This window comes from Crocuta crocuta, unplaced genomic scaffold, assembly GCF_008692635.1.
Source record: "Crocuta crocuta isolate KB4526 unplaced genomic scaffold, BGI_CrCroc_1.0 scaffold503, whole genome shotgun sequence".
Taxonomy (NCBI): domain Eukaryota; kingdom Metazoa; phylum Chordata; class Mammalia; order Carnivora; family Hyaenidae; genus Crocuta; species Crocuta crocuta.
In genome coordinates this window covers 161,450-188,102 of record NW_027527143.1, presented here as the reverse complement: position 1 = coordinate 188,102, position 26,653 = coordinate 161,450, and the positions used below count along the sequence as shown (strand labels likewise).

Sequence of the window (26,653 nt, the reverse complement as noted above, 5' to 3'; positions counted from 1 at the left end):
ATGAGATTGTAAAACTGTTTTCAAATGTATTACCTGATAATAGAGTCAGAAAGAATTCTGAAGACCATAAGAAATGACAATAAAAAAGGATGAAAATATTTAAAATAGTTTCCTCTGCAGATAATGTAAAACAGAGACAAGCTGCACGTTAACTAGCTATATCACAAAAGTGGGCAAAAAACAAGAAAGAATTGTTTACATAATTCAGGGGCACTCATCATCAAGGCAAAGATGAAAAACAAATTTGCAGGATAGCAAAAATGATCTTGTCATGTGTGAAGTTACAGTCTAATTCTTTTTGAAACTTAAAATGTGCTTATCTGAATGGGATCATCATAAAAGCATCATTTCATAAATACATGAACATGATGATAAAGAGTGACTGATATGACATATATAACAGCCTAATAGGTACCTACCAAGGTGACAGTGTTCTTTTTCTCTTGCTTCCCATTTGTGGCTGTCCACATATGCTGCAGAAAGCAGGCTTCTTTTACCTGAGGAAAAAGTCAATTATCAACAGGTGTGGTTTCACAACAGGTTCAGTTTATAGGTCTTATTAAACATATCTTTGTCCTATTTTCAATGTACTAGATTATGTAAAGATTCTAGTATGATACTCTAACCAATACCGCACAGTTCATAATTCAGTTCATGACAACATGCATTCAACATCTAACAAGTAGAAGATGCAGAAAAAACTGAAAATATCTATAATAATGTTATGGGTAAGAATGCTGGTAATTTTGTTCTAGTTTAGGGCTAGAAACTATTTGTTGCCCCTGACAACAAATAGTTATAGCCTAGGTGAGCCCTATAACTCCTTAGAACCCAAATACTTGCTGAACTATTGCTTAACTCACAAATCGAATGCTTTGTAATCATTAGTCCTAAAAACATTTCCATCTGGCTTGGATCAGCATATTTATCCTAACTTCCCCTACAGCTGAGTATCTTGCCCAGCAACCCAGCACCCTGCTTATGAATAAGAAAAACCTAACAAGCCAGATTTGAGGTAACTCACTACATGGCATAGCTCCATTCAGGGTACCTGGCACAATGACTGGCATATGGCAATGCTCAATAGACAGGAGCTCAAGGAATGGAGAAATGGTGAGAATGGAGAAAATATTTGCAAATCATTTATCTGATAAGGGACTTATATATCCAAAATATGTAAATGGCTCTTACGTCTCAAAACTTAAAAAGACAAGGGGTGCCTGGGTGGCTTAGTCGGTTAAGCGTCCGACTTTCGCTTAGGTCATGATCTCGCAGTTCGTGGGTTCGAGCCCCGCGTCGGGCTCTGTGCTGACTGCCAGCTCAGAGCCTGGAGCCTGTTTCAGTCTGTGACTCCCTCTCTCTCTGACCCTCCCCTGCTCACGCTGTCTCTCTCTCTCTCTCCTAGAAATAAATAAAACGTTAAACAAAATTAAAAAAAAATTAAAAAGACAAATAACCCACTGGAAAATGGGCAAAAGCTTTGAACAAACATTTCTTTAAAAAAAAAGCACCAATAGCCAACAAGTACATGGAGAGACGTTTAATATCATTTGCCATTAGGGAAAGGCAAAATACACTGAAACAGCACTTCATACTCACTGGGATGACTATACTAAAAAACACAGATAATAGCTATTGATAAGGATGTAGACAAACTGGAACCCTCACATACTGCAGGTAATAATGTAAGATGGTGCAGGCACTTTGGAAAAGTCTGACAGTTCCTCAGAACATTAACATGAAGTTACTATGCAACCCAGAAATCCAACCTTTAGGTCTATACCCAGGAGAAATGAAATCATGTATCCACACAAAAACTGGTATACAAATGTTCTTAGCATTATTATTCATAATAGCCAAAAAGTGGAAGCAATGCAAATATCCATCAATTAATAAAAAATAAAATGTGGTATATTCTTACAGTAGCTTATTTTTTGGCAATACATAGAAATGAAGTATTGAAACAGGTTATAACATGGATGACCTTGAAAACGTTATGCTAAGTGAGAAAGAAGCAAGTCACAAAAGGCCACATTTATATAAAATGTCCATAATAGGCAAATCTATAAACAGATCTGTAGTTGACCAGATCTGGAGGGGAGGGAGTCAGGAAAACTTGTAGGAAAATGGGGAGTGACTGTTAATGAGTATGAGAGGTTTTTGAGGTGATGAAAATGTGCTAAATTGATTGTGATGATTGCACAACCCTGTGTATGTACAAAAAAACCCACTGCATTGAATTCCCGAAATGGATAAAGTGTATGATAGGTGAACTGTATCTCAATAAAGTCATAAAAAAAAAAAGGGAAGAAATGGCAGAGAATTACCTAAAGGTCATAGTCCATGACTCGACAGCATGGGAGCTGACTAAACACAGTATTTGCAAGCTACTGTTATTCTCTATCCATCTCCCAACTAAAGTAAATTATATAAAGACATCTATGTGTTTTATACAAAAACCAATCCCTTCCTTACCTTAATTACAGGTCAGACCTTTACTAGAATGATATGCTAAATATGCTAAATAATATATTAAATTTGAAGTGTATGATAATGTGAACTGTATCTCAATAAAGTCATTAAAAAAAAAAGGAAGAAATGGCAGAGAATTACCTAAAGGTCAGTCCATAACTCAACAGCATGGAAGCTGACTAAACACAGTATTTGTAAGCTACTGTTATTCTCTATCCATCTCCCAACTAAAACAAACGTTATAAACACATCTATGTGTTTTATACACAAACCAATCCCTTCCTTACCTTAATTAGGTCTAGTAAAGGGCAGACCTTTACTAGAATAACATGTTAAATTTGAGGTCTCAAGCTTAATCAATGATGTGATAATATGAAAAGCCTTCCAAAGACTGTCTCAAAGCAGAACTAAGCTTTTTTAAAGAAATAATAACTATTAAAAAGGATCTACACTTCAAGTGGATTATTAAGCAATTAGATGTTGGGAACTTAGCATACATTTTCCACAAAAACAAGGCTATAAATTGTTACATTCCTAGATCTGCGAAGAACGATGAATAAAATTCAATGGCATTAGCTGTGTAGCTGTACACCAAGTCAGGGGTGAGACCAGAGATTTGGTCTGAATTTTACCAGCTGGTAGAAAATGAGAGATCCGGCAGTTGCAAATGAAGGAACTGAACTCAATGACAGTTAAGAAGGTTCCTGCGTGTTCTTACGTAGAATGAAAAGAATTTAGATAACCCAATCATAAATTTATAGTGGCATTTTTATGCAAACTGAATTCCAATGTTAAAACCAGGAAGATCCTGGGTGCCTGAGTGGCTTAGTGGGTTAAGCATCTAACTTTGGCTCAGGTCATGATCTCATGGTTCTTGGTTTTGAGCCCCGCATCACACTCTGTGCTGTCAGTGTGGAGCCTGACACCTGCTTCTGATACTGTGTCTACCTCTCTGCCCCTCCCCCACTCTCGCCTGCTTTCTCTCAAAACTAAATACTAAATTTTTTTAAACCAGGAAGGTCTCTCCTTTCTGTCAGAAACAGGAACAGCCCTTCTCTATGTGAGCAAGAGCTAAGAATAGGTCTGTTAAGCTATATACTTCAGGATACCAGTGACTTATTCTCCACTTACTATAATTTCTTATCTATATTTCTTTCTCTAGAATATGCTTCATTCTAGCACAAGAAATCACCCCTCCTGATTCTGGAGTCAGAAAAGCAATCATATAGGTCAATCAAGAATTTCGAATTGGGAGATAAGACAAAAAGCAAGGGAGGTCATAGTGGGGAAAGATAGCTCAAGAATGCCCTTTGTGTGCAGTTGTTCATGGGCATCACGTGAACTGAAAACAAAACAAAGGAGGACCATAAATCTACAAATGGTAAGCCCAGCAACCTTCATATATATATGAACTATTTAATGTTTGCTTTTCAAGAAAGTAACCAGTAATCACTTTCCATCTCCATTTTAGTGTAGAACAAAAGGATAAGGGTATAAGGATGAAGAGTTTAAATTCAGCAAATGGAAAACATTCCTAGACCAATAGAAATAAATGATAAACCTAGAAATGTGTGGCCCAATTTGGTAGGCAGAAAAATGTCCCTCCAAAAAATGTCTATGTCTTAATCTCCAGATCCTGTGAATATGTTAGGGTAATAGCTAAGGGGGATTAAGGTTACAGATAGAATTAAGATCAGTAAATCAGCTGATCGTAAAGTGAGGCGACTGTACTGGGTTATCCAGGTGGGCCCAATGTAATCACGTGGTCTTTAAAAGGGGGAAGAGAGACACAAATACCTAGATGTGTGAAGGATGGAGTGATAGAAAACTTGACTTGCTCTTATTCATGTTAAATGCATTGGAAAAAGGGGAGCATCAGCCAAGGAATTCAAGTGGTTTCCTGAAGAGGGAAAAGACCTGGACACAGACAATCCCCTAGAGAATCCTGAAAGGAACCTGTCCCTTTTTTTTTTTTTAATATTTTTATTTATTTCTAGGAGAGAGAGAGAGAGAGAGACAGCATGAGCAGGGGAGGGTCAGAGTGAGAGGGAGATACAGACTCTGACACAGGCTCCAGGCTCTGAGCTGGCAGTCAGCACAGAGCCCGACGCAGGGCTTGAACCCACGAGCCGCGAGATCATGACCTAAGCAAAAGTCGGACGCTTAACCGACTAAGCCACCCAGGCACCCCGGAACCTGTCCCTTTCAACACCTTGATTTTAGCATGGCAAGACCCTCTGTCAGACATGTGACTGACAGAACTGTAACAGTTGTATTGTTTTATACCACTTCATTTGGGGTAATTTGTTAAAACCCCAATAAGAAATTACTGCACCTTAAAACAGTCTTTTAAGAATGTTTCTGTAAGCCTTTTAAAAATAGTAAGAACCTTACAGGTTTGGGTGTCTGAGCCTGATTAATCCCACTCTGAATAATATGCTACCCAGCAGTTATTTACAAACCTTTCTTGAACTTAATTATCCTCCAGCCAGGACCAGAATCTCAACACTAAGTGAGAAGTGACTGGCTCTATCTATATTCTTACTCATTTTACAGTTACTTTGGCCTTTAGACCAGTGTCTCCAAATATGTTTTCCATCCAAAGAAAAGCAGTGTGATTGTCGATACAGATAGCCTTTTAGAGTCACAAAATGTTAAGTTGGAATCCTTGGCTTGCTAAGAAATGGTATGAAATGTGGGCAAGCTGCACAGTCTGACACCCTTTCATGATACGAAAGATAGGGCCTACCTTGTATCAGTTTAAATGAGGGCACATTATGTGTTTAATGTTCACCCAGTACATTTCCTTTCTCTACCCTCTTCATGTATTATTTATTTTTAAAATACTTTTTTTTTTAAAGCTTATTTATGTGGGGGCAGGGAGAGATGGACCGAGAGAGAGGGGGAGAGAATCCCAAGCAGACTCTGCACAGTCAGCAGAGCCTGATGCGTGGCTTGACGTCACGGTTCGTGGTATCATGACTCCAAGCAGAAACCAAGATTCAGATGATAAACTGACTGAGCCACTCAGGCACTCCCCTCTTCAGGTATTTAAATCACTTTCCTAATTTGTACCAAGTATATTTTTCCTCTCTTACCCTGTAACAGCTCAAGATATTTTGATGACTTAAAAGTCAAGCTCCTTATCAGCATTTTGAAATTCTGAATGGTACCTTACATACCTTTTTATTTCAAGTTTAATTTAAATTCTTAGTTAACATATATGGTAAAATTAGTTTCAGGTGTAGAATTTAGTGATCACTTAAAACACCAGTGCTCATCACAAGTGCCCTCTGTGATACCCATCACCCACTTGGCTCATCCCCCACTCACTTCCCTCCATCAACCCAGTTTGTTCTCTCTAGTTAAGAATCTCTTGGGATGCCCGGGTGGCTGAGTCGGTTGGGCGTCCAATTTCAGCTCAGGTCATGATCTCATGGTTCATGGGTTCAGGCCCCGCATCAGGCTCTGTGCTGACTGCTAGCTTGGATCCTGGAGCCTGCTTCAGATTCTGTATCTCCCTGTCTCTGACCCTCCCCTGCTCTGGCTCACTCTCACTCTCTTTTTCTCTCTCTCTCTCTCTCAGAATTAAAAAAAAAAAAAAAACTCTTAAAGTCTGTTTTCCTTTTTTTTTTTTCCTTCACCTATGCTGATCTGTTTTGTTTCTTAAATTGGACACAGGAATGAAATCACATGGTATGTCTTTCCTGATGTTCCTACATGATTCTATTACTTGCCTTATAGTTTCCAGTTACGGATTTCAAGACTCCTTTCTTCTATGGTCTAACTTAGTGCTTATTCAATTGAACTTTCTATAATGATGGAAATAGTTCAATTCTGAGCTATACAACTGTAGCCACTAAGCATATGTCCCTACTAACCATTTTTAAGATGTGGTTACTGTGACTAAAACTGAATTTCTTACTTAGTTTTAACTAATTCCAATAGCCACATGTAGCTAGTAGCTACCACAATGGAAGAACATAGGTGTAAATTACATGTTCACCAGTTTAAGAACAAAATGCTAACTGAAAATTCTCTGAAGTCACCCTTACCTAATTTCCATTCCCTTTTTAGAATGACTGTGCCAAACTCTATGGAACCATGATGGTCTCCCTGAAAAGCAATTCAAAGTCCTGTTTAAATTGAAAAGCATTTAGTAACCACCATAATTAAACAGGCTACCAAATAGGTACAGCAGCTAACTTTTAATGACATGCCAGGTACTGTACATACTTAACATGTGGCACTAAACATTTTCACCTGTTAGGTCAACCAATTATCAGAAAACCTGGTGGCTAACAATGAGGTTTCATGCCCATAGTTAATAGCTGTTGCTAAACAAGTGTGAACAACAGAGTAGGTGTTGGTTCTTAATAGGAGCCAGAGAAGGTATGTTGGAAACATAAACTATGATTATTGCATTTTACTTAATCATACTGTAAGAGTACAGTATATGATTATATAAAACATAAAAAAGTGTTAATAGACTGTGATGGGTAAGGCCTTTGAAGGAGTCAAAACTTAAACACAAATTTTCAACTGCCTGGTACCATACCCCTAATCCCCGAGCTGTTCAAAGGTCCAAGGTACTTCAGAAGTACCTACTGTATCTACACGTGGAAAACTGTGGCACAGAAAGGTCACTCAAAAGTTGTGCCCCAGGTTATTAAGTAATGCGAAACGAGTACTGAAATGCTTATCCCAAGTGGAGACCGGAGGTCTGACCAAGCGTGAGGTTTTCGACGCCCCTCCAAGGACACTTAAGCGGGTAGGAAAGAAAACTTCTAGCTCTGGGATGGGCACCTTTGGGCTCTACATGGTCAGTGAAGAGAAGACCACCCTAACACAAACCCAGCAAATCATAGACAAAAGCCCTCAAGCCATGACTTCCTCTACTCTTCACACTTTTGGGCTTGCAGGCACTATTCTGGGGAAGGATACGGGTCAGGACCATACCTCCCACTTCGTGCTACCCAACACTGCAAACGGTTTCTGTGGCAACCAGAACCCAGCAACCTTTCCTGTCCTGTTGAAAACCCACGGCTCCTCTCACTTAAGGAAGAGCTCTCAGGGGGCGCCTGGGTGGCTTAGTCGGTTAAGCGTCCGACTTTCGCTTAGGTCGTGATCTCGCGGTTTGTGGGTTCGAGCCCCGCGTCGGGCTGTGTGCTGACTGCCAGCTCAGAGCCTGGAGCCTGTTTCAGAGTCTGTGTGTCCCTCTCTCTCTGACCCTCCCCTGTTCACGCTGTCTCTATCCTAGAAATAAATAAAAATATAAAAAAAAAAGGAAGAGCTCTCAGGTCCCTAATGAAGTAGCCCCACATAATCAAAGCGGCGACAAACCTGCCAGGGAGAATGGAGGCAGAGACACTCTCCGCGCCAGAGGAAACCAGCACCGCACTACGTGCGCTGCCATCTTGGAGTATACCAAGGAGATGAACGTCCAGGGGTTGCGCGAGAGGAAGGGGTGGGGTCACAGGCTGATGCTCCGCCCCCTTCCGCGGCACCCATAGTTGTTGCGGCCCAGGACAGCATGGCTGCCACCGTTCGGCTTCCGAAGCATGTTCTACTGTTTACCTTGCAGAGTTCCGCATATCCCGGGGTAGGAGGCTCAGGCTCCACATGCTGCCGCTGTCCTCTCGGAGGTATCCGCGGCCCCTGGTCGTGAAGGAGGGGAGAAATGGGACAGAAGGGAGATTGACACCTTAGGAGGCATCGCTTGGGGGGAACTAAAAGCGCCTCAGTCGCTCACTGGCCTGGAGCAGCCTATGCTCTCGTGCCCTTTGGCAGGGAGCATTGCAGCACTGGCCCCTGGGTGTCGTCTGGGGAACCAGAGGATGGCCGGGCTGGAGTCTTAACCTGGGGGCTATTGTAGCCTGTCAGATGGAGCGTCGCTGAGGTCTGAAAATCCCCCTCCCCCTTGGGTGTACTGTTCTACAAAGTTTGGGAGTCGAGGTCTTAGACTGAGTTTCGTGTCCCAACTTTAGGGCTTACACTCTGAAAGAACTTGAGCTGGGTTCTTCATTTGTAAAATTGTCCATTAATAGCTTTATGGAAATGATAAAATTTGATTATGCTGGTGAGTGATAATAAAATATTTAACATTAGTGTCACCAGTTACTTTACATTTTAAGTATATTCCTTTTCTCTTGAAACCACCCGATGAGAGAGGTACCATTCTTTTCTCTGTTTACAAAGATAGAAACAGCAAGACCAAGTAATTAGCCCAAGGTTAGAGGAATCTGGTAAAGGAAGGATTTGCCCTCAGGCAGCCCAACAGTATATTCCTACTGTAACCACTTCTATGGACTGCCTTCTCATAAATAGACATTTTTTTAATGTTTATTTTTTTTAAATATTTTTATCTATTTCTAGGAGGGAGAGAGAGAGAGAGACAGCGTGAGCAGGGGAGGGTCAGAGAGAGAGGGAGTCACAGACTCTGAAACAGGCTCCAGGCTCTGAGCTGGCAGTCAGCACAGAGCCCGACGTGGGGCTCGAACCCACGAACCGCGAGATCATGACCTAAGCGAAAGTCGGACGCTTAACCGACTAAGCCACCCAGGCGCCCCAATGTTTATTTTTGAAAGAGAGAGCACACAATCAGGGAAAGGGCAGAGAGGGGGACAGAGGATGGAAGCAGGCTCCATACTGACAATGGTGATTCCGATGTGAAGCTTGAACTCACAAACTGTGAGATCATGACCTGAGCCAGAGTTGGATGCTCATCTGACTGAGCCATCTAGGTGCCCCAAAACAACACTTATTATTGTTAAGCTGTTATTGCAGTACAGAGAGGTCTTTTAGTGGATGTTTCTCTGACGATGGTCCACTGCATACACAGCCAGACATCCTAAACAAATAATGTTCCCCAAACTTACTGTTCTGCTAAGCTGCAGTCAGTGATTTCTGATGTACTTTGATACCAACAGTCCAAATCTGAGAAGTTAGAACTCCTCATTTTCAAAACTTGCAGTGCTGGGAATTCCAGTGGTCACACTGTAGCTTTTTCACCTATACTATATGCTTCTTCCTGGATAAACCAAAACTAGATATAACAATTTGACATTTAAATGGTAACCTTTAGTTTTTGTTTTTTGTTTTTTTGTTTCTCTTCTTATCCTGTAACCAGATGGGGAATATCTATTTGTCTTTCACATCCCAGATTCCTCTCAACCCACTTCCATACAGTTAACCACTAGCTCCTTTCACACACACAAATAAAATTTGGTAAGAATTTGCATTCTCTCATAGTTTAGAGATGGGTTTTTTTTCCTCTCTATGGTGACATATTTGTAGCTGTCCAGATGGATTATTTATATTAAGTGAAGATCAGTTATTAGAAAGAGACAATCAACTTTTTTTTTTTTAAACGTTTGTTTATTTTTGAGAGAGGGAAAGAGACAGAGCTGGAGCAGGGGAAGGACAGAGAGAAAGGGAGACAGAATCCAAAGCAGGCTCTAGGCTCAGAGATACCAGCACAGAGCCCAATGCGGGGCTCAAACACACAAACCATGAGATCATGACCTGAGCCGAAGTTAAACGCTTCACTGACTGAGCCTCCCAGGTGGCCCAGAGACTATCAACTTGTTCTTCACTAACTATAAAAGAATAAAAATGATTTTGCTTTTTTCTCTTATTCGTAGCTAAAAGATATCTACTTACAGATAATGTTGTGAAATTAAAAGAATTTCAACATAAGAAGGTGGTTATTGCCTATCATCTTCCTGGCACCAAAGGTAATTCAATCTATTTTGTTCTTTCATTGATGTATCATTCAGGTTTTTTCTGTCTTTATAGGTTTGGTCTCCTTCAGTTACCTTATGTCTGAGAAGAAATTGGCATAATTTATTCTTGATTTCCTAGTCTACTCTTTTTTTTGTTTGTTTTTTGTTTTTGTTTTTTTTTAATTTATTTCTAGGAGAGAGAGAGAGAGAGAGCGTGAGCAGGGGAGGGTCAGAGAGAGAGGGAGTCACAGACTGAAACAGGCTCCAGGCTCTGAGCTGGCAGTCAGCACAGAGCCCGACGCGGGGCTCGAACCCACGAACCGCGAGATCATGACCTAAGCGAAAGTCGGACGCTTAACCAACTAAGCCACCCAGGCGCCCCATTCCTAGTCTACTCTTAAATGTACTTTTCATCAGGATCCCAGAGAAATACGAAAACTTGTGTTGGGACCAGTTCTCTCTAGATTCCTGACACCCAAACTAAAAGTCTAGAATTAACAGCAACTGGGAGTAGAAATGCCCAACCTAAAGCCCCACTGAAGTCTGAAAACTGCTCAAGATGACTGGCTTTAACACTTTTTGAAACACCTCTGAATAAAAAGTACATTTTGCACACCGTCTCCACTATACACATACATATCTATCCACAAATGAAATGCAGTGAAACAAAACCATCTCATGTGGAATACAGTTCCATATTTTTCTCCTCTGCTGAAAAAGTCAATAGGCAAAAACAAAGATTTTTTTTTTTCAATTAGTAAAATGTTGGTCATTTTGGAACCTAGGTAATGGGCACATGAGAGGTCATTATACTGTTCTCTTTCTGTTTTTGGGTATGTTTGAAAATTTTTATTACAGAAGCTGAAAACACACTACTACCCTAGTTCTTACTCCCGTCAGCATCTGAGAACTCTTGTTGAATTCATTCCCTCTCTCCACATTTTTTCCAGTACTTTAAATTGATAAGCACAGCAAGACTTCTCTTTGTTAATACAGTTTAGCTTGTCCCTACTGACTTTTTCAGATCTCCTTCCTTTCACTGTCAGTGTTTATGAGCACTTAATAAACACTGCTTCTAGCCCTCCAGAAATCAGTCTTTCCTCATCTCTTTGCTTATCAGATACATTATACCACCTATGGAATGAGAAGAGAAGCCTTCAGAGTGAGGGAGAAAATATTAATCTCTAGTGGATATTTTACTTCAGATTTTACTCAGTCTGGATGCAGTCTGCTTCTTACTCATAGATTTTTGGAGCTTTGTGAAGCTGGCAGAGTTAGGGCTTCATGTCATTTTTTACTTTCATCCAATTGTTGTACTGTCTCTAAGGCTGTCACAGTTGTGCATATGTTCTGAAAGGCAATTAATGTGGTGAGTGCCAATCTACTCCCTGTTCAGACGGATATTTATAAAATACTGTTAACATTTCTTCATCATAAGAACGCACAGTGGTCCTCTGTCCTTCACCACACTGTGTACATCCTCCCCCCCGCCCCCACCCCAACTGCTGCCATCTTCCCAGCTCCATAATGGACTCCTTACCCTTTCTGGAGTCCAGTATGTTTTCCTGTTAATGTAGTCACATGTCTTCCCTCACCACCTTCCCCTGTGCCCAATGCTATGCTATTTTCATGCTGATTCTTACACCAAGAATGTTCCCCTCTCCTGAGTTTCTCCAGCCCTATGCAGCCTTTTCCTTTCTGGTACCTTTCCACTTCCACCAGACCTGGTCTGTTTCTGCCACCCTGATTTCTTTCTATTTATATAGTTGGTCACCTGTCACTCCCTTAGTTGTCGTTTTAAAATAAAATTTTTTTTTAATGTTTATTATTTTTGAGAGAGAGACAGAGACAGAGTCAGAGTGCGAGCCAGGGAGGGGCAAAGAGAGGGAGATGCAAATTTGCAGCAGGCTCCAGGCTCTTGACTGTCAGCACAAAGCCTGACATGGGGCTTGAAGTCACAAACCATGAGATCATGACCTGAGCCGAAGTTGGACACTTAGCTGACTGAGCCACTCATGTGCCCCTCAGTTTTCAGATAGCTTTGCATAACAGAATCGTGTTTTCTCAAATAGATTAAGTTCTTTGAGGATAGGAAGCATGCCTTAGCCTTCTTTGTGTTGCTCACGAGCACTTAAATCTTTATTATCTGTTTCAAAGTACAAATTACATCTGTTGAAATTTTGGATTCTTAAGGCTTATTAAAAAGTCTAAGTCATCCCATTAAAAATTTTAAGATAGTATAAATTCTCTTAAATCTAATAAGTGATAGAATGAAAATGAGAACAATGTGCATGATTTCCTGCCAGTTTATTATATGCCAGGCCCTGTGCTAAATGCTTGACGTACATTATCTTAGGATACCCCATGAGGTAGCTCTCATGATTCTCACTTTACACATGGAGTCAAGTCTAACAGACAAGGCTCTCCCCACAGCATGCAAGTAGCAGAGCCTAGCTTATAGCCCAGATCTTTCCGTCTCTAAATAAAACCTTTAACTCTGACATGGCTCTGCAATTAAAGATTGGATTGCCCATAGCGTTAATTTAAACCAAGTGGGCCTTATTTTCTTTAAATTGAGAACAGTATCTGCCTCAGCTTCCTAGTCTTATCTTTCAGTGTATATTGTGCCATTCTTTGAAGCAGCTTTCCTTCAAAGCTCCAGGCCTTGGACCAAAACCCGTAGACTTTTCTTGGCAGTTTCTGATACTGAGAACAGCTCTGCCTTCTAGGAAGCAGATTCTTCTTTAGCGCTGGCCTTGCATCCCATCCTACATTTTGCCGAGAATCTGATCCCTTCCTAATGCCAAGAAGCAGTGTTTCTTTTTGATGTTTGACTGTCTCCACGGTTGATCAGATACAAGACAGGGGACAGAGATAAGTATAACCACTTTGAAATGATTCTGTAACCAAGCGTGTTTGCTGCTATTGAGAGGATGTTTGTTTGGGTTTTTTACCCTGTGTGCATTATGTAGTACTGTGGCATGCTTTCTAACAACTGAGTAGGAAGAGCAAGAGAAATGAAAGCGAGAGTTGAACCAAATGAAAGAGACTTCAAATATTCCTAAATCCTGTGGGCCAACCACTGGGGCAAACCCATTTTCAGTACACATTTCCTTTCAGTTTTCCTGCTAGGTACCCTGCCAATTGATGGTTTCGATGTCTTGGTTGCATTTTTTTTTTCCTAATGGGTCACCTGTCAATAGTTTTTTGGACTAAGCCTCTGGGACATTAGTTCTTAAACATTAGTGTGCAGAAGGATCACCCAGGTAGTCAAAATTGCATGTTCCTGTGTTCTTACCCTTAGAGATTATATGCTAGAAAGTTCTGAGTGGGCCCCTGTCCTGTGCCCCTGAAGCACAGGTGGTTTGCTTCATAGACCTTCTGTGATACTGCTCTTGAGGACACTAGTCAGTAATGGGAGACCCTCTCAGTACCTCTTTGCAGTGTGCCAGAATCCAGGTTCCCCTTCTCCCTGAGGTCAGACTCCTGACTGTCCCAGTCAGCCTGAGTGATGGCCACCACACTCTGCTTTCTTCCAGAAACCTATCTGAGAAACGTGAAAGAGAAATTGACCCAGAACAAGCTCATCTTGAAAGACGAGTTGAAAACCTTGCTTCATTTGTGTGATTCCCGGGATGACATGGAACTGGCTAAAAGTGTCATTTACAGGTGAGGTGTTTCCATACAGTTCTGCCAGGTTTGGTCTCTTCTTCACTCTTCTTTTTCCTGAAGAATCTCATCCACTTAACATGGATTCACCTGGCAACTATACCTTGAGGACTTTCAAATCTCTTGCCCACATGCCTGCCTGAGCTCCAGGCATTTATATTCACTGAGCAGACACTTACTGGATTCCTTCTACATGCCAGGTACTGAGGATAGAAAACCAGAATTCATGTCCTAAGAAATCACCAGCCTAATGAACTCCACTTATATATCACATTCAACTACACAAATTGCTTCTTTTTACTATTTTCTGTCACACTAACCCCTCAGGACAGATAACTGGGAGCCTCTTTCCCCTAATCTTATTTCCTCTCCTCTCTGACAGGGTAAGAAATCCTACCACTTCCACTTCCCTAGTGTCTGTCATCTCTGGCCTTCCGATCTCTGTCCTCATTACCAGTGTCTTAGTTCAGGCCTCATCATGTCTCACTGGGACCACTTCATGGACTCCTAGCTCATCTCTCTCTCCTCCAGGCAAATGCCTATTTCTCTTATCCATTGTCATTTTCCTACATCAGGGGAGCTTCCGTGTAATCATAGTCTGCTGTTAGGAAACCCAGCAAAGGTTTCACTTACTCAGGAAGAATGTATGACCCAAAATAACAGGCTTTGTTTCTCAAATTAAATTCATTGCCTTTTTTTTTTTTTATGGCCTTTTTTTTTTTTAATCATTCTTGAAAGATAGATTTCTATACATGGACCTGCATTTATAATGTAGAGAGAATAATACAAGGGTGTTCATATATAGAATACTGGAAGAGTATGTACCAAAAGTTAATTGTGGTTCTCGGGCAATTACACATTTTTTTTTTTGGTTTAAATATGTACTTTTTTGATTTCTCAAACTTGTCTATAGTGGGCATTATCAATTTTAAAATATGAAAAAGTTAATGTTATCTTTGAAAAGGAAAAAACAGAAAATTACATGCAATTCATTGAAAGTTTGAAAACCCCCAAAAAAGAGGTAGAAGAATATATCACAGATTCTGCTATTTTTGTTGTCTCTTGCTGCATCCCAGAACTTAATGGCATTAACATGATAACTATTTATTTTTTTCTCTGTTATCTATTAACTATTATCTATTATTTCTGAGGGTCAGGAATTGAGGCCTGCTAGCCAGACAGTTCTGTACTGGTGTCTCCTTAAGTCACTTGCTCCTCTGTAGTCAGCTATAGAGTCTGAGCTGGAAGGTCCGAGAGGCTTTACTTGTCTTTCTGACACCTGAGTCCTTGTGGCCCCTCTCCCCTTGGAGTGTGTCACCATTACTGAGTCTAGCCGAGGCTGCACCGGCACCCACCACAAGTGGAAGCTGCAGGCCTTGTAAACTGCCCAGCCTCACTTCTGTCTGTTCTCTTGGTCAAGGCAAGTTACCTGGCACACCCACCCTCAGTGGAGAGGAAGGACTCCACCTCCGGATGGATCAGCCACTGTCGATATTTGATACATTTTCTCACTGATTTTTTTTTTTTTTATTGTTTACTTATTTTTGAGAGAGAGAGAGGCAGAGCATGAGCAGGGGAGGGGCAGAGAGAAAGGGAGACAGAATCTGAAGCAGGCTCCAGGCCCTGAGCTGTCAGCACAGAGCCTAATTTGGGCCTCGAACTCACAAACCATGAGATCATGACCTGAGTCAAAGCCAGATACTTAGCCGACTGAGCCACCCAGGCACCCCCATTTTCTCACTGGTTTTTTATGTGCAAAGATTGTGTGGTTTTGGTAGGGTTTATTTACACATTTCTAATAATTACTGTATGCATAATGATAGTGTTTTCTACTTAGTATTATAGCATAAATGTTTTTGTTAATTAGGCGTTATATTTTATTTTATTTTTTATTTATTTATTTTTTTTAGATGTTATATTTTAATGACTTTATAATGTTCCATTGTATGTCAGGTACCCCTCTTGTTGAATGTCTGAATTATTTGATATTTTCATCAGTATGAATAACGCTGCAATGAACAACTCTATGCATAAAACATATTCTTTCTTTTTGGAGGTGATCAGAGGATATGAACATTTAAAAATTTGTTGATACAAAATGCCAGATTATTTTCCAAAAGGGTTCTGCTAATTTACATTTGCACGGTTTCACAACTGTGCAACATCTCGGTTTCACAAAGATGAATCATTTTAGACCCTCTGGCTTGTTTTACTATCAGTTTTTACTACCCAAATCTAAATCGTGGCTAGTAATTCCACCCAGTTGCTATCTCTTCCCTTTACTGGTGGATAGCTGGAAAAGTGGGCAAATGGGCAGGTTCATGGCCTAACCAACCTGTTCTCTGTCTTGCTTACACAGGCACCCCACTACTGGGGAAGAAGAGTAATGAGTCAGAACATAAGCTCTTTATTGAGTCAAAAATGAGCAGATTTATCCCCCCATTGTCTTGACCACATGTTAGTGTATGGTTTATTAGGGGTATTTTAGATTCTCTGATTTGAACATTTCTTGTCAAGAAGTGGTAATACTTGATCTCTGTGAATTTTTAGCACTTTTATTAGTATAAATGTCCTCTAAATTGGGAAAACTTTTGTTTTTGCATTATTTTATTTTTAATCTGGCACAAATTTTTCATGACACTATTTTTTGAATATATTGATTTTTTAAAAAGTTTTTCCACGGCATACCTCCTATTTTATAAGAGCTAACACATATGGAAGATTTTCTGTGTGCTAGTAGGCATGTCATTCTTAATCTTTACAAAAACTCTTTGAGTTGAACTTTTATCTCCATTTACAGATGAAGAAACTGAAGCATGGAGCGGTTAACTAATTTGTTCATGATTAGACAGTAAGGAAAAGAGCTGAGATTTAAATTGTCAGTTTGGAATCAGAATCTAAGAATCCTTAATCACTGTACTATATTGCCTTTAAATAACCTAATTCTTTTCCCCCCAGTATTATTGAGGTATGATTGACAGCTAAAAATCATGTATATTCAATGTATACAACTGATATAATTTAATTCATAACTTATAATGAAGCAATGAATATATTTTGTAATTTCGATAATTTGATTATAAAATGTATCTTTATAAGTACATATCATCATTCTATTTGGCAGTAAGTGTGTATGTTTAGGATACACTGTCCATAATGTTACTGCAGCTGTCCTCATGATTTTAGCAGAAGCTAAAAAAGCCTTCTGGTTTTAAAGTCAGAGCTTTTCCCAAGGTATGTGTGATTTATTCACATATTGAGTCTTACTAAAATCTGGTTTACAAATAATCATGAGATACTTATTTTGTCACCAGATTGTCTTCTTGGTGTGTAAAACAGAAAGAGTTGGTTTTTGAAAGTTAATTTATGCTAGCAGTTTTCAGCTCTGAATCCTAACTGGTGGACTGACTGCTTGTAGAAATCTCAAGCAATGTATAAGATATCACTGTATGAAATTTGCTTTTTCCTAAAACTGAACTTCAAAACAGCATTTAATTTGTTTAGCAAGGTGATGGTAGTTCACATATGCCTTTGCCTGAGCAGAGAAAAACAGCGATGGGTCTAAACTGTAAAGTACATCTGTAGGGTGTCTGACATCCTCTGTGGAGAAGTCAAATTTGAGGAGGACAGAGCATCACTTCACTCCTTTGTTTCGTTCCTCTCTAGATGGAGTCCATACAAAGATACCATGCCATTCTCATGAGCTTGCTGGTGCAAGATCCTGGTTATTCCCTGATGTATGCTAATACTCGTTCTAGCAGGCTGTTNCGAGATCACGACCTAAACGAAAGTCGGACGCTTAACCGACTAAGCCACCCAGGCGCCCCACAAACCCTTTCTTTTAAATGCCTGGTATACTTCACCCCAGAATTCCTCTGATTGTCCTCACTTCTGTACTTCTCTCCCTCTAGACTGTGAGAGTACCTCATTTCCTTATTGTGTCCCCAGCAGTTAGCAGAGTACATGCCACAACCTGTCTGTCCTTTTCCCTGCATCTCACCGTTTGACTCACTGAATCGTTTTTGTTACCAGGTACCATGCAGAGAACAGAAATGTCACTTTGGGAGAGTATAAATTTGGACCACTTTTCATGAGGTTGTGCTACGAGTTGGGTCTTGAAGAATCTGCACTGGAATTCATCAAAGACCAGGTTCTTGTCTCCTGATTACTTTCCCTGTCAAAGTGATTTCCTTGTGCTGAGCATGGGGTGTTTTTAGTGATGTTAAGGAAGGCATCTCTCTTACACACGTTATTCCTGGCTTAGATTTTTCAGAGCAAGGTTGCTGAGCTGAAGGAATGAGCTCTTACCTGCATTTTAAGCTTTCCTTATAGTCCATTGCTATGAAAAGGCCTCAGTTGTTTTAGATAGAGGTGTAGGACAGGTGTGGAATAGATGCATGTACAAATTCTAAGGGATCTACCTTCCTTGGTTATGACCTGGGGACTGACCTCTCAGAGAAGCTTTTAGTGGGGGATAGTTTCAGACAGGCGGCGTTTTAAGATTGCCTTTCCTATTCTTCCCCTCTCCTTCTCCTTTCTTTTTATATTTGTTACTTCTTGTTGATGGCCACCTTGTTTAGTGCTTTTCTGGCTTTTACAATACTTTCACATCTTCTGATTTTCTTTTCCTAAAAACAAAAATAATGATAATTTTTTCTGTAATTATTTATTGAATTTTTTCTGTGTCCTCAGCAATCTGCTTAAGCACTACACCTGTTTGATTTGTTCCCCACCCACCGTGGTGAGGTGGATACTGTCATTCTATCCATTTTACAGATGAGGAAACTGGGACTTAGAGACATGATGAAATCATACATGGTCAGAAACATTTGGGGGCAGGGCTGACCACCTGGGACACTTTTGTATTTTTAGGAACCCTCCTAAGTTGTCTTCCTGTCTTATACTCCATATAAAGTGTTCTTTTCATGGTGGAACTGCTAATTCTTGACTAGCCCCTATTTTAAGGACACCCATGGTTTAGAAAGAGGATTATACTGTATTAGTAACCAGAGAAAAGGGGGTTTTACAACAGTGTGGATTGGTTTGAACCTATTTTTTTCCTTAAAGGAAAATATACATATTTATATTTTAGTATATATCTGTTAAAAATTTGCAAGGATCTACATGAAACTCCTACTACTTACCTTTAGGGGGTAGAATTACAGAAAATTCTTACTATAAGTTTTTGTATTATTTGTTCAATAATCATGTTGTGATTAAAGGAAAATGAAGGACAATGAAAATTTTACTGTAATGACAAGCCATGAGTATATTGATCAACAAAAAGAAAGAAAATACAACTTCAATTGTTTTTTTGTTTTTGTTTTTTTAAAATAAAACTTAGACCAATGCATGAAATAATCATATATAACTAAGTTTCCTAGAGTAGCAGATTAAACTGAATTTGAGTCCAGTGACATTAAAGCCTAATCCTGTTTTCACTCTTAATTTACTGTGCCCCCTACGCTGAACCCTGTAGTGCTGCCGGTATCATAGCCACTCTCTACATGTATGTATGGAGCCCTGGGACTGTGACTAGTTCAAATTACATGGGATGTTGGGGCACCTGGGTGGGTCAGTTGGTTAGCATCCAACTTCAGCTCAGGTCATGGTCTCACAGTTTTTGAGTTCAAGCCCCATGTTGGGTTCTGTGCTGACAGCTCAGAGCCTGGAGTCTGCTTCAGATTCTCTGTCTCCCTTTCTCTCTACCTTTCCACTGCTTGTGTGCTCACTCGCTCTCTCTTTCTCTTTCTCTCAAAATAAATATTTAAAAATTTTTAAAAATTAAAATAGAAACAAATTACATGGGCTATAAGGGTAAAATGCATGATGGATTTCACATGATTGATATAAAAAAGAAAAAGTACTTAATTTTTTTATTGATTACATGTTGAAATTCTATTTTGGATTTAGTGGGTTAGGTAACATTGTTAAAACTGACTTCATGTATTTTTATTTTTTTTGATGAAGCTACTTGAAAATATAGAACCACCTATATGGCTCACACTGTGGACAGGACTGCTCTGGGCCTTCTCATCACACTCGGAGGAGAACTCAGACCCCTGACCATGACTTAGAGGCCCCTTGTAGTATCTTATCACCTGCCATCCCCCTTGCTCACTCCACTCTTGGGCTTGCTTATTCTAAGACATGCCACACCCATGGCTTCAGACTAGAATGGTCTACACCCTCATCATCGAGTCTCTCCTTTACTTCATTGAGGTCTCCTCAGAAAGCCTTCCCTGACCCAACCTTCTATCATCTACTCTATCCCTTTTTCCTGTTTCATTGTTCTTTGTAGCCCTTATTGATAACTTGAAATTACATTTTACTTTTTCACTGGTTTTACTCATTCATTGTCTTCCATGCCAGAATTTAAGCTCTGCTAGACGATAAGCCCCACTGGAGTTAGAGCAGTGTTATGTGTGTTGTTTATCATTCTTTTTATTTTCAACCCCTAGTGGGCTGCATAGTGGGCTCTCAAAATAAGAACAAACTAGAGCAAGGAGACATTGAATGGCATATTTGAATAGCGTGTGTTGCATTATCATGATATTAAAAATGTTGAGAAAAAAGCATCTAGTGAATTATTTCAAAAAGTGAATATTATTCTTCTAGTGAATTATTTCAAAAAGTGAATATTATTCATTTGCCAAGAGAGGATCCCAGCTGTGTACGACTCTTTTTGCTTAGTCTTCATGCATACTTATACCTGCCTTTTCATATTTTTTAATGTTTATTCATTTTTGAGAGAGAGAGAAACAGAGCATGAGCAGGGAAGGGGCAGAGAGAGAGAAGGAGAAACAGGATACAAAGCAGGCTCCAGGCTCAGAGCCATCAGCACAGAGCCTGACTCGGGGGTCAAACCCACGAATCATGAAACCATGACCTGAGCTGAAGTTGGACACTTAATGGACTGAGCCACCCAGGTGCCCCTTGCCTTTCATATGAATATACTGCCACCCACGCTGCAGGACTCCCTTACCAGAATTAATTGGCTTGTTTCTTTTCTCCTAAGCACGGGAGAACCATGTATAATGAAGGTGTTCTTCACCGTATTTCTATTAGCAATAATCGCGCCTCGGATAAACCTCATTGGCTACGATACTGCCACTGCGCAAAGCTTCTTCACCGTATTTCTGAAACCTAGAGAACTCTCGCCGTACTGCTTGCCTCTTGTTTGTGTGCCCATTGCCAAAGGCATGACAGCCAAGAGTGGGTGGGCAGCATTTGAATTTTTTTGAAAAACAAACTCTGGTACATCAGAGATTTATTAGCAAATTCAGGGGACCAAATGAATAAAGTATACACAAAAATAAGCCCTGGATAGAGAAGATGAAGTATAACAATACATCCTCACTTAATAGTTAATAACTTTTAACCAGACTGTTTTTTTTTCATTAGCATTTACGAGGTTTCTTCTCAGACGCCACATCATTCAATATTTTGATGGATATGTTATTTATGAAAGGCAAATATACAAGTAAGTATTGGAATTTGTTTATTGAGAAATTCTGTCTTTGGTGGTATAGCAGTTAGGAAAAACAGTGGACCATGCAAAAATGATCTTTATATTCCTGGTGAATGACTGAACTCTGGAGACTTCATTCTTTTAAGTTTGAAAACAACATTATTGTGTCTCATATTATGCCTTAAACACCCTGATTTTACTTAAGCTAAAACTATGAATATGTTTAAAATACTAGTTCTTGTATGATTTGAGAATTTCTTTGATATTTAGTTAATTGCTCAATGACTTTGACAGATAGCTTTTACATGCTTCCGGAAAACACTTCAGTAGATGGCGCTGAACAGATTAGAACTCTGGAAATCAGTAGTAAAGGCCTCTGAACTCACCTGAATGCATTTACCACCGTCTGCCCACTTGTCATTTTTGATAGGTGCCCTGGAAGTGCTGATAGAGATGAAAAACCAAGATGTGAAGTTCAGCACAGACACCTATGTCCTTGCTTTCGCGATTTGCTACAAACTGGTAAGACTGGCTTCCCTTAACTTTTAGAGCACTGTGGGTAGTGTTTGAGAGAATTTATTTATTTTTTTCTTTTTGCTACAAAGAAAAATTTAGTTCCTCCAAAGTCTTTTTTCCGTCTGGTGAAGATATTTCCATTTTAAATGTGTTTTTAGAAAACTCAAGTTAGCCATGTCAGTTTTATCATGGGGAAAGCAATTTTATCATCTTTCAGCCTTCTTTGGCAATTGTGTGGATAGGGAGAACAAGGAGCCGTGTGCTGGCTGGGTTCAAGGTGTGCGGAGGGTCCTCTTGTTATCAGCTCCACTCTGGGCTCGACAAGAGAAGTCCTCTCTGTAGTTCTCTCCTGTGGAAACCTGATCATCCTTCACTGGTGAATTCAAGGGCTACTTTGATTTCATCTGTGAATATTTTCTGTGATTCAGATTTGGAAGTAACATCCTTTAATTGTGCCCTGTTTGTATCAATTATATGGCACTTTTCACTTCTTGATATTATTCTTGGCAGAGGTATGTTTCATCCTCCCCACTAGAGGTTAAGTTTGAGGCATTTTGTGTACCAGCACCTAACAGTGCCTGGTATACAATTGATCTTTCATAAGTGTCTGTGACACTAAAATGAACTCCTTCATGACAGAAAACATGACTTAGAAGTCCATATGTCATTACTGTATCAGGATTTTTTTTTTTTTTTACATATAGAAACTATTTCCTGATTATTGAGTGAATGAATCATTGCATAAATGACAGCTGATACAGTGCATTGACCAAAGTTGCATGCTTTACTGTAGACATTTGTATTACTTAAACTTTGGAAACTTAATGAAACCTTTTTATGGTGAAAAGGAAGGAACACCAGGCAAGGTGGAAGAGCATGGTTCTTGAAAATATTTCTCTGAAAAGTGGAGCAATACTAATTTTCTAAAATAAGGGAGGCAGTAGGGTTGTAGTGGGAAGAAAATCATCTGGGAAATTGAGAAACATGGAGTATAGTCTCAACTTTAGCATTAGCCAGCTTTGAAGTGGTCATTGAATTCATTTGTGAAATGAAAGGGTTGAATTCAAGAGCCCCAAGGTTTTACTATAAAAGGCCAGACAGTAACCGCTTTAGGCTTTTTAGGCTTTAGAGGCCACATACAGTCTCTCCCACATATGGTCTCTGTCCTGTCACATATTCTATCCTTGTTTTTGTTTTTACAAACCTTAAAAATTCTGAAAACCATTTTTAGCCATAAGCTTGACTTGGGGCCTGAGGGTCTTCCTTTGCTCCTTGCTGGATTATTAGCTGATCCTTTCCAATCATACCATTTTTTTTTTAAATTTTAGAAGCTTTATAGTTTTCTTTAAATTCGCAATCTACTTCAAATTAACTTTCATATATAGTATGAAGTAAAAGTTAAGATTCTTTTTTTTCCCCCAATCATACCATTTTCTTATTCTGTGAGACAGAAGGCCAAACACACAACAGCTGAGCATCAGTTTGTTCAGCCTTTGTGATATTGAGCTTTCTGACCTTTTTAGAGATGCCTTCCTGAGTGTCTGCTAAAGCGGAGAGAATTTAATTCAGCTCTTTAGGAAGGCTAGAGTACTTTTCTCCCCTGTATGGTGTCTAAAAATAACTTGTTTCACTCAGTGGAGATGAGAGTTGAAAAATTGAACCGGTCAGCCATTACAAATTCCCAGCCGGTTCTGGGAACAGTCCTCACTCGTCGGATTCAGGTTTTACTTTAGGTTCTGAATTGTGAGTCACGTCATGACAGATACACATAGATACAAAGCTAATAATGTTCTCACAAACCTACTCCACCTACAGCATGTGCAAAGGAAGACAATTCAGTTTTACCATTACAGTCTGCTGGTTTGTGTGTCATTTGGTTCTTGGATTTTTTTTTTTTTTTAAGTTTCTATTTTCATGGGCTTCTGTCATGATTTACATTCATATAAGTGTTCACGTTTTCATGTGTTTGACGTACATGGATTTTTTCAAATGCGAGATCCCCTCAGGAAAACTGTTTAGTGTTGCTGGGCTTTACTATTTAATATAGTAGCAGACTAGTTTTTACAGTTTTAACATTGTGGTGCTTGTGTCTAGAAACCAGTCTGTCTGGATACAGAGAGGCCTGTACACTCAGTGGTAAAAAGGCCCCAAATCAGAAAATTCACCAAGAGCTTTACAAATGAAGTTAATTTAGATTTGAACTGCTAATATGTAAATAACTTGGTCTTTTTGCAAGAAGCCTCTGTATGGGGCTTAATCTGTTAAGTGACTTGAAATAGGCTCTGAGAACTTCTTTCAGAAGGAGATCTGAAATACTGAATACTGTCAATCATTTTATTAGCCTTAAAGGAGCATGACATTTATTTACTGAGCCATCCTGTCTCCTGCCAGAATAGCCCTGAATCTTTGAAGATCTGTACGACATTAAGAGAAGAAGCCGTAATCAAAGGAGAAGTCCTCTCCAGGAGAGCATCCTGTTTTGCTGTGGCACTAGCTCTGAATCAGGTAACAAGCCTTCAGGGCGTACATCAGTGAATGGGGAGTGGGAAGACTTGACTACTTTCATCCACTCTTGCTTTCATTTATTTTTTCCCTTCTGACTGTATCCTAAAGAAAAAGTTCCTATAAAGAGACCAGTGCCTTTGGTGCTGTAGCAACCCACACCTACACCTAGGCCTCCAAAGAATGTGTTTACAGTTGAGGACCTGACATGCACTGCTGTTGAGAAGGGGCTGGCCAGGGTTTCTCTGGAAACTCAAGTGAGGGAAGCTCTCTACTCAGAGAAATTTTGCAAGTCATTCAAATGAAAATTTTAAATAATTGTTTTACCGTGTAAGGTTTTCAGAACAATTTGACTTAATGCTGTCCAAAGTGGAATTTATTTCACGTGAATGAGGAATCCTGGGTCAGTTTACTGTTTAAGGTGGGGTGGAGGTGGGGGGGGTCATCGAATATGTCTTAGTTAGACCCAAATTCTCATTTGGAAGAGATTTTAGTGATCTTGTAGCCTCTCCACGTCTCAGGACAAGCAAAGGCAACTGAGGTCAGAAGAGAGGGCCTGCCTGCCATCACCCAGCATGAACAGTTAGAGCTGGAACCCTGGAATACCCCCTCTCCTGAAGAGCCCCTCCCAGGATGTCCTATTCCAAGGCTTTAGAAAATGTGTAACACATTAAACATTTCATAAGTGGTAAAAGGAGATTTAATGGCAGCAAAAATAACCAAGCCAGTTTGTTTATCCAGCTGGTAAAATTTGTCTGCAGAACCCTTGTTTATCATTAATTAGAAATGAAAATATGGGGGCCATATATACTGCCAGGAAAGTCCTTGAAAGACAAAGACTGAAGAGGATACACAGTTGCTAACTTCTGCTGCTTTAACTTTTCAAGTTTGCCTGGCCACGGGCACTGCTTTGTCCTCCCTGTCTGTCAGGAGCTGAAGGTGATGAATTAAAGTCCCTGTTTAGGAATGTTTCTTTCTTTCTGTAGCTCCTATAGTATTTAACTTTTATGTGTGTTTATTTATTTTTTTTTTTAATTTTTTTGAGACAGAGAGACAGAGCATGAGTTGTGGACGGACAGAGAGAGAGGGAGACACAGAATCTGAAGCAAGCTCTAGACTCTGAGCTGTCAGCACAGAACCTGCTGCGGGGCTCGAACTCAAAAACCGCAAGATCATGACCTGAGTCGAAGTCGGACACTTAACTGACTGAACCACCCAGGTGCCCCATGTTAATGTGTGTTTAAGTTACACCATTTGCAGGGTACTTGGGTGATTCAGTCAGGGGAGCGTCTGACTTCAGCTCAGGTCATAATCTCACAGTTCCTGAGTTTGAGCCCGGTATCAGGCTCTCTCTTGTCAGCCTGTCAGCGCAGAGCCCACCTCAGATCCTGTGTCCTTCTCTCTCTGCCCCTGCCTTGTCTGCACTCTCCCAAAAATAAGTAAATATTTTTTAAAAAAGAAAAAATGTTATGCCCGTTGGTGCTTAGATACGTGCAGTTATGATCTATCATTGATGTATTATATATCATTGTGAATCTGTTACTGTTGCATGACAAAGTACATCTTTTCGTTTTGTTTAAAATGCTTCCTTTTGGGATTTCACCTCGTCTAATGTTAATATCTCTCCACCCCACCCCAGTTTTTGTTTGCCTCTTTGGATTAATTAGGTTTGCAGTTGCCTCCTACACACCTTTTCCTATCCTTTTATTTGCCATCTTTTCTGAATTGTTGTATGTGTATCTCTTGTACATGGCATAGACATGAACTTTGTCTTATGATATGCTGCTAGGCTTTCTTTTAACGTCCTCTATCTAGATAGATGTGGTGTATTTAGTCTTAGGTTTCAGTCATGCTTTGCTTTTACAGCTTTTAGAATTACTTACAGCATGTGGTAGTTTTCTTTGTTTTGGTTTGTATTTTTGAGTTAGTAGGTACTTTAAAACCATAACTTGATTTACTCTTCTTAGTCTTCTAATTACTCTGACAGTACCTATTAATTCCCTACTGTGAGTAATGCTGAAATTGGTTTTTTCCTCTTTTTTCTCTCATTTTTCTCCTTCTCCGCCACCCAATTTTGGTTGATATGTTACTTTTCATAGTACTTATTTTTCTCTTAAATATGCTTTGTTTGTCAGCTTTAAGTGCTATTTTTCTGACCACACATAATGAAGACAAGGCACTTAAGCATACTGTCTCTTACATTCTTTTTCCTCTTGTCTTCATTATCCAACTATATAACACTTGTGCTTCATTCTATAATCACAGTCCCCACATTTGTTTTAGTCTTATATATATTTAG

At 39.8% G+C, this 26,653-nt stretch overlaps 2 protein-coding genes and 1 pseudogene across 4 annotated transcripts in view; 1 reads left to right on the top strand and 2 right to left on the bottom strand.

Annotated features, from left to right (window-relative positions):
* Positions 1-7,894, bottom strand: part of MRPS27 (mitochondrial ribosomal protein S27) — an 85,223-nt gene extending 77,329 nt beyond the window's left edge. Inside the window, exons 1-2 of the mRNA XM_077759491.1 lie at positions 7,816-7,894; positions 420-497 (exon numbers count right to left, since the gene is read on the bottom strand). Of these exons, the coding sequence (XP_077615617.1) occupies positions 420-497; positions 7,816-7,888 (151 nt within the window). The 5' untranslated portion in view covers positions 7,889-7,894. The remainder of the gene's footprint in view (positions 1-419; positions 498-7,815) is intronic.
* A 107-nt stretch (positions 7,895-8,001) lies between these two features.
* Positions 8,002-26,653, top strand: part of PTCD2 (pentatricopeptide repeat domain 2) — a 49,536-nt gene continuing 30,884 nt past the window's right edge. For 2 of the 3 annotated variants that reach the window (XM_077759820.1, XM_077759752.1), the window contains exons 1-7: positions 8,002-8,117; positions 10,116-10,208; positions 13,736-13,865; positions 17,898-18,015; positions 21,270-21,348; positions 21,767-21,858; positions 24,244-24,357. In XM_077759820.1, the coding sequence (XP_077615946.1) occupies positions 8,006-8,117; positions 10,116-10,208; positions 13,736-13,865; positions 17,898-18,015; positions 21,270-21,348; positions 21,767-21,858; positions 24,244-24,357 (738 nt within the window). In that variant the 5' untranslated portion in view covers positions 8,002-8,005. The remainder of the gene's footprint in view (positions 8,118-10,115; positions 10,209-13,735; positions 13,866-17,897; positions 18,016-21,269; positions 21,349-21,766; positions 21,859-24,243; positions 24,358-26,653) is intronic. The other variant, XM_077759862.1, reaches the window with a different exon arrangement.
* LOC144228806 (U4 spliceosomal RNA) lies at positions 20,858-20,990 on the bottom strand (annotated as a pseudogene).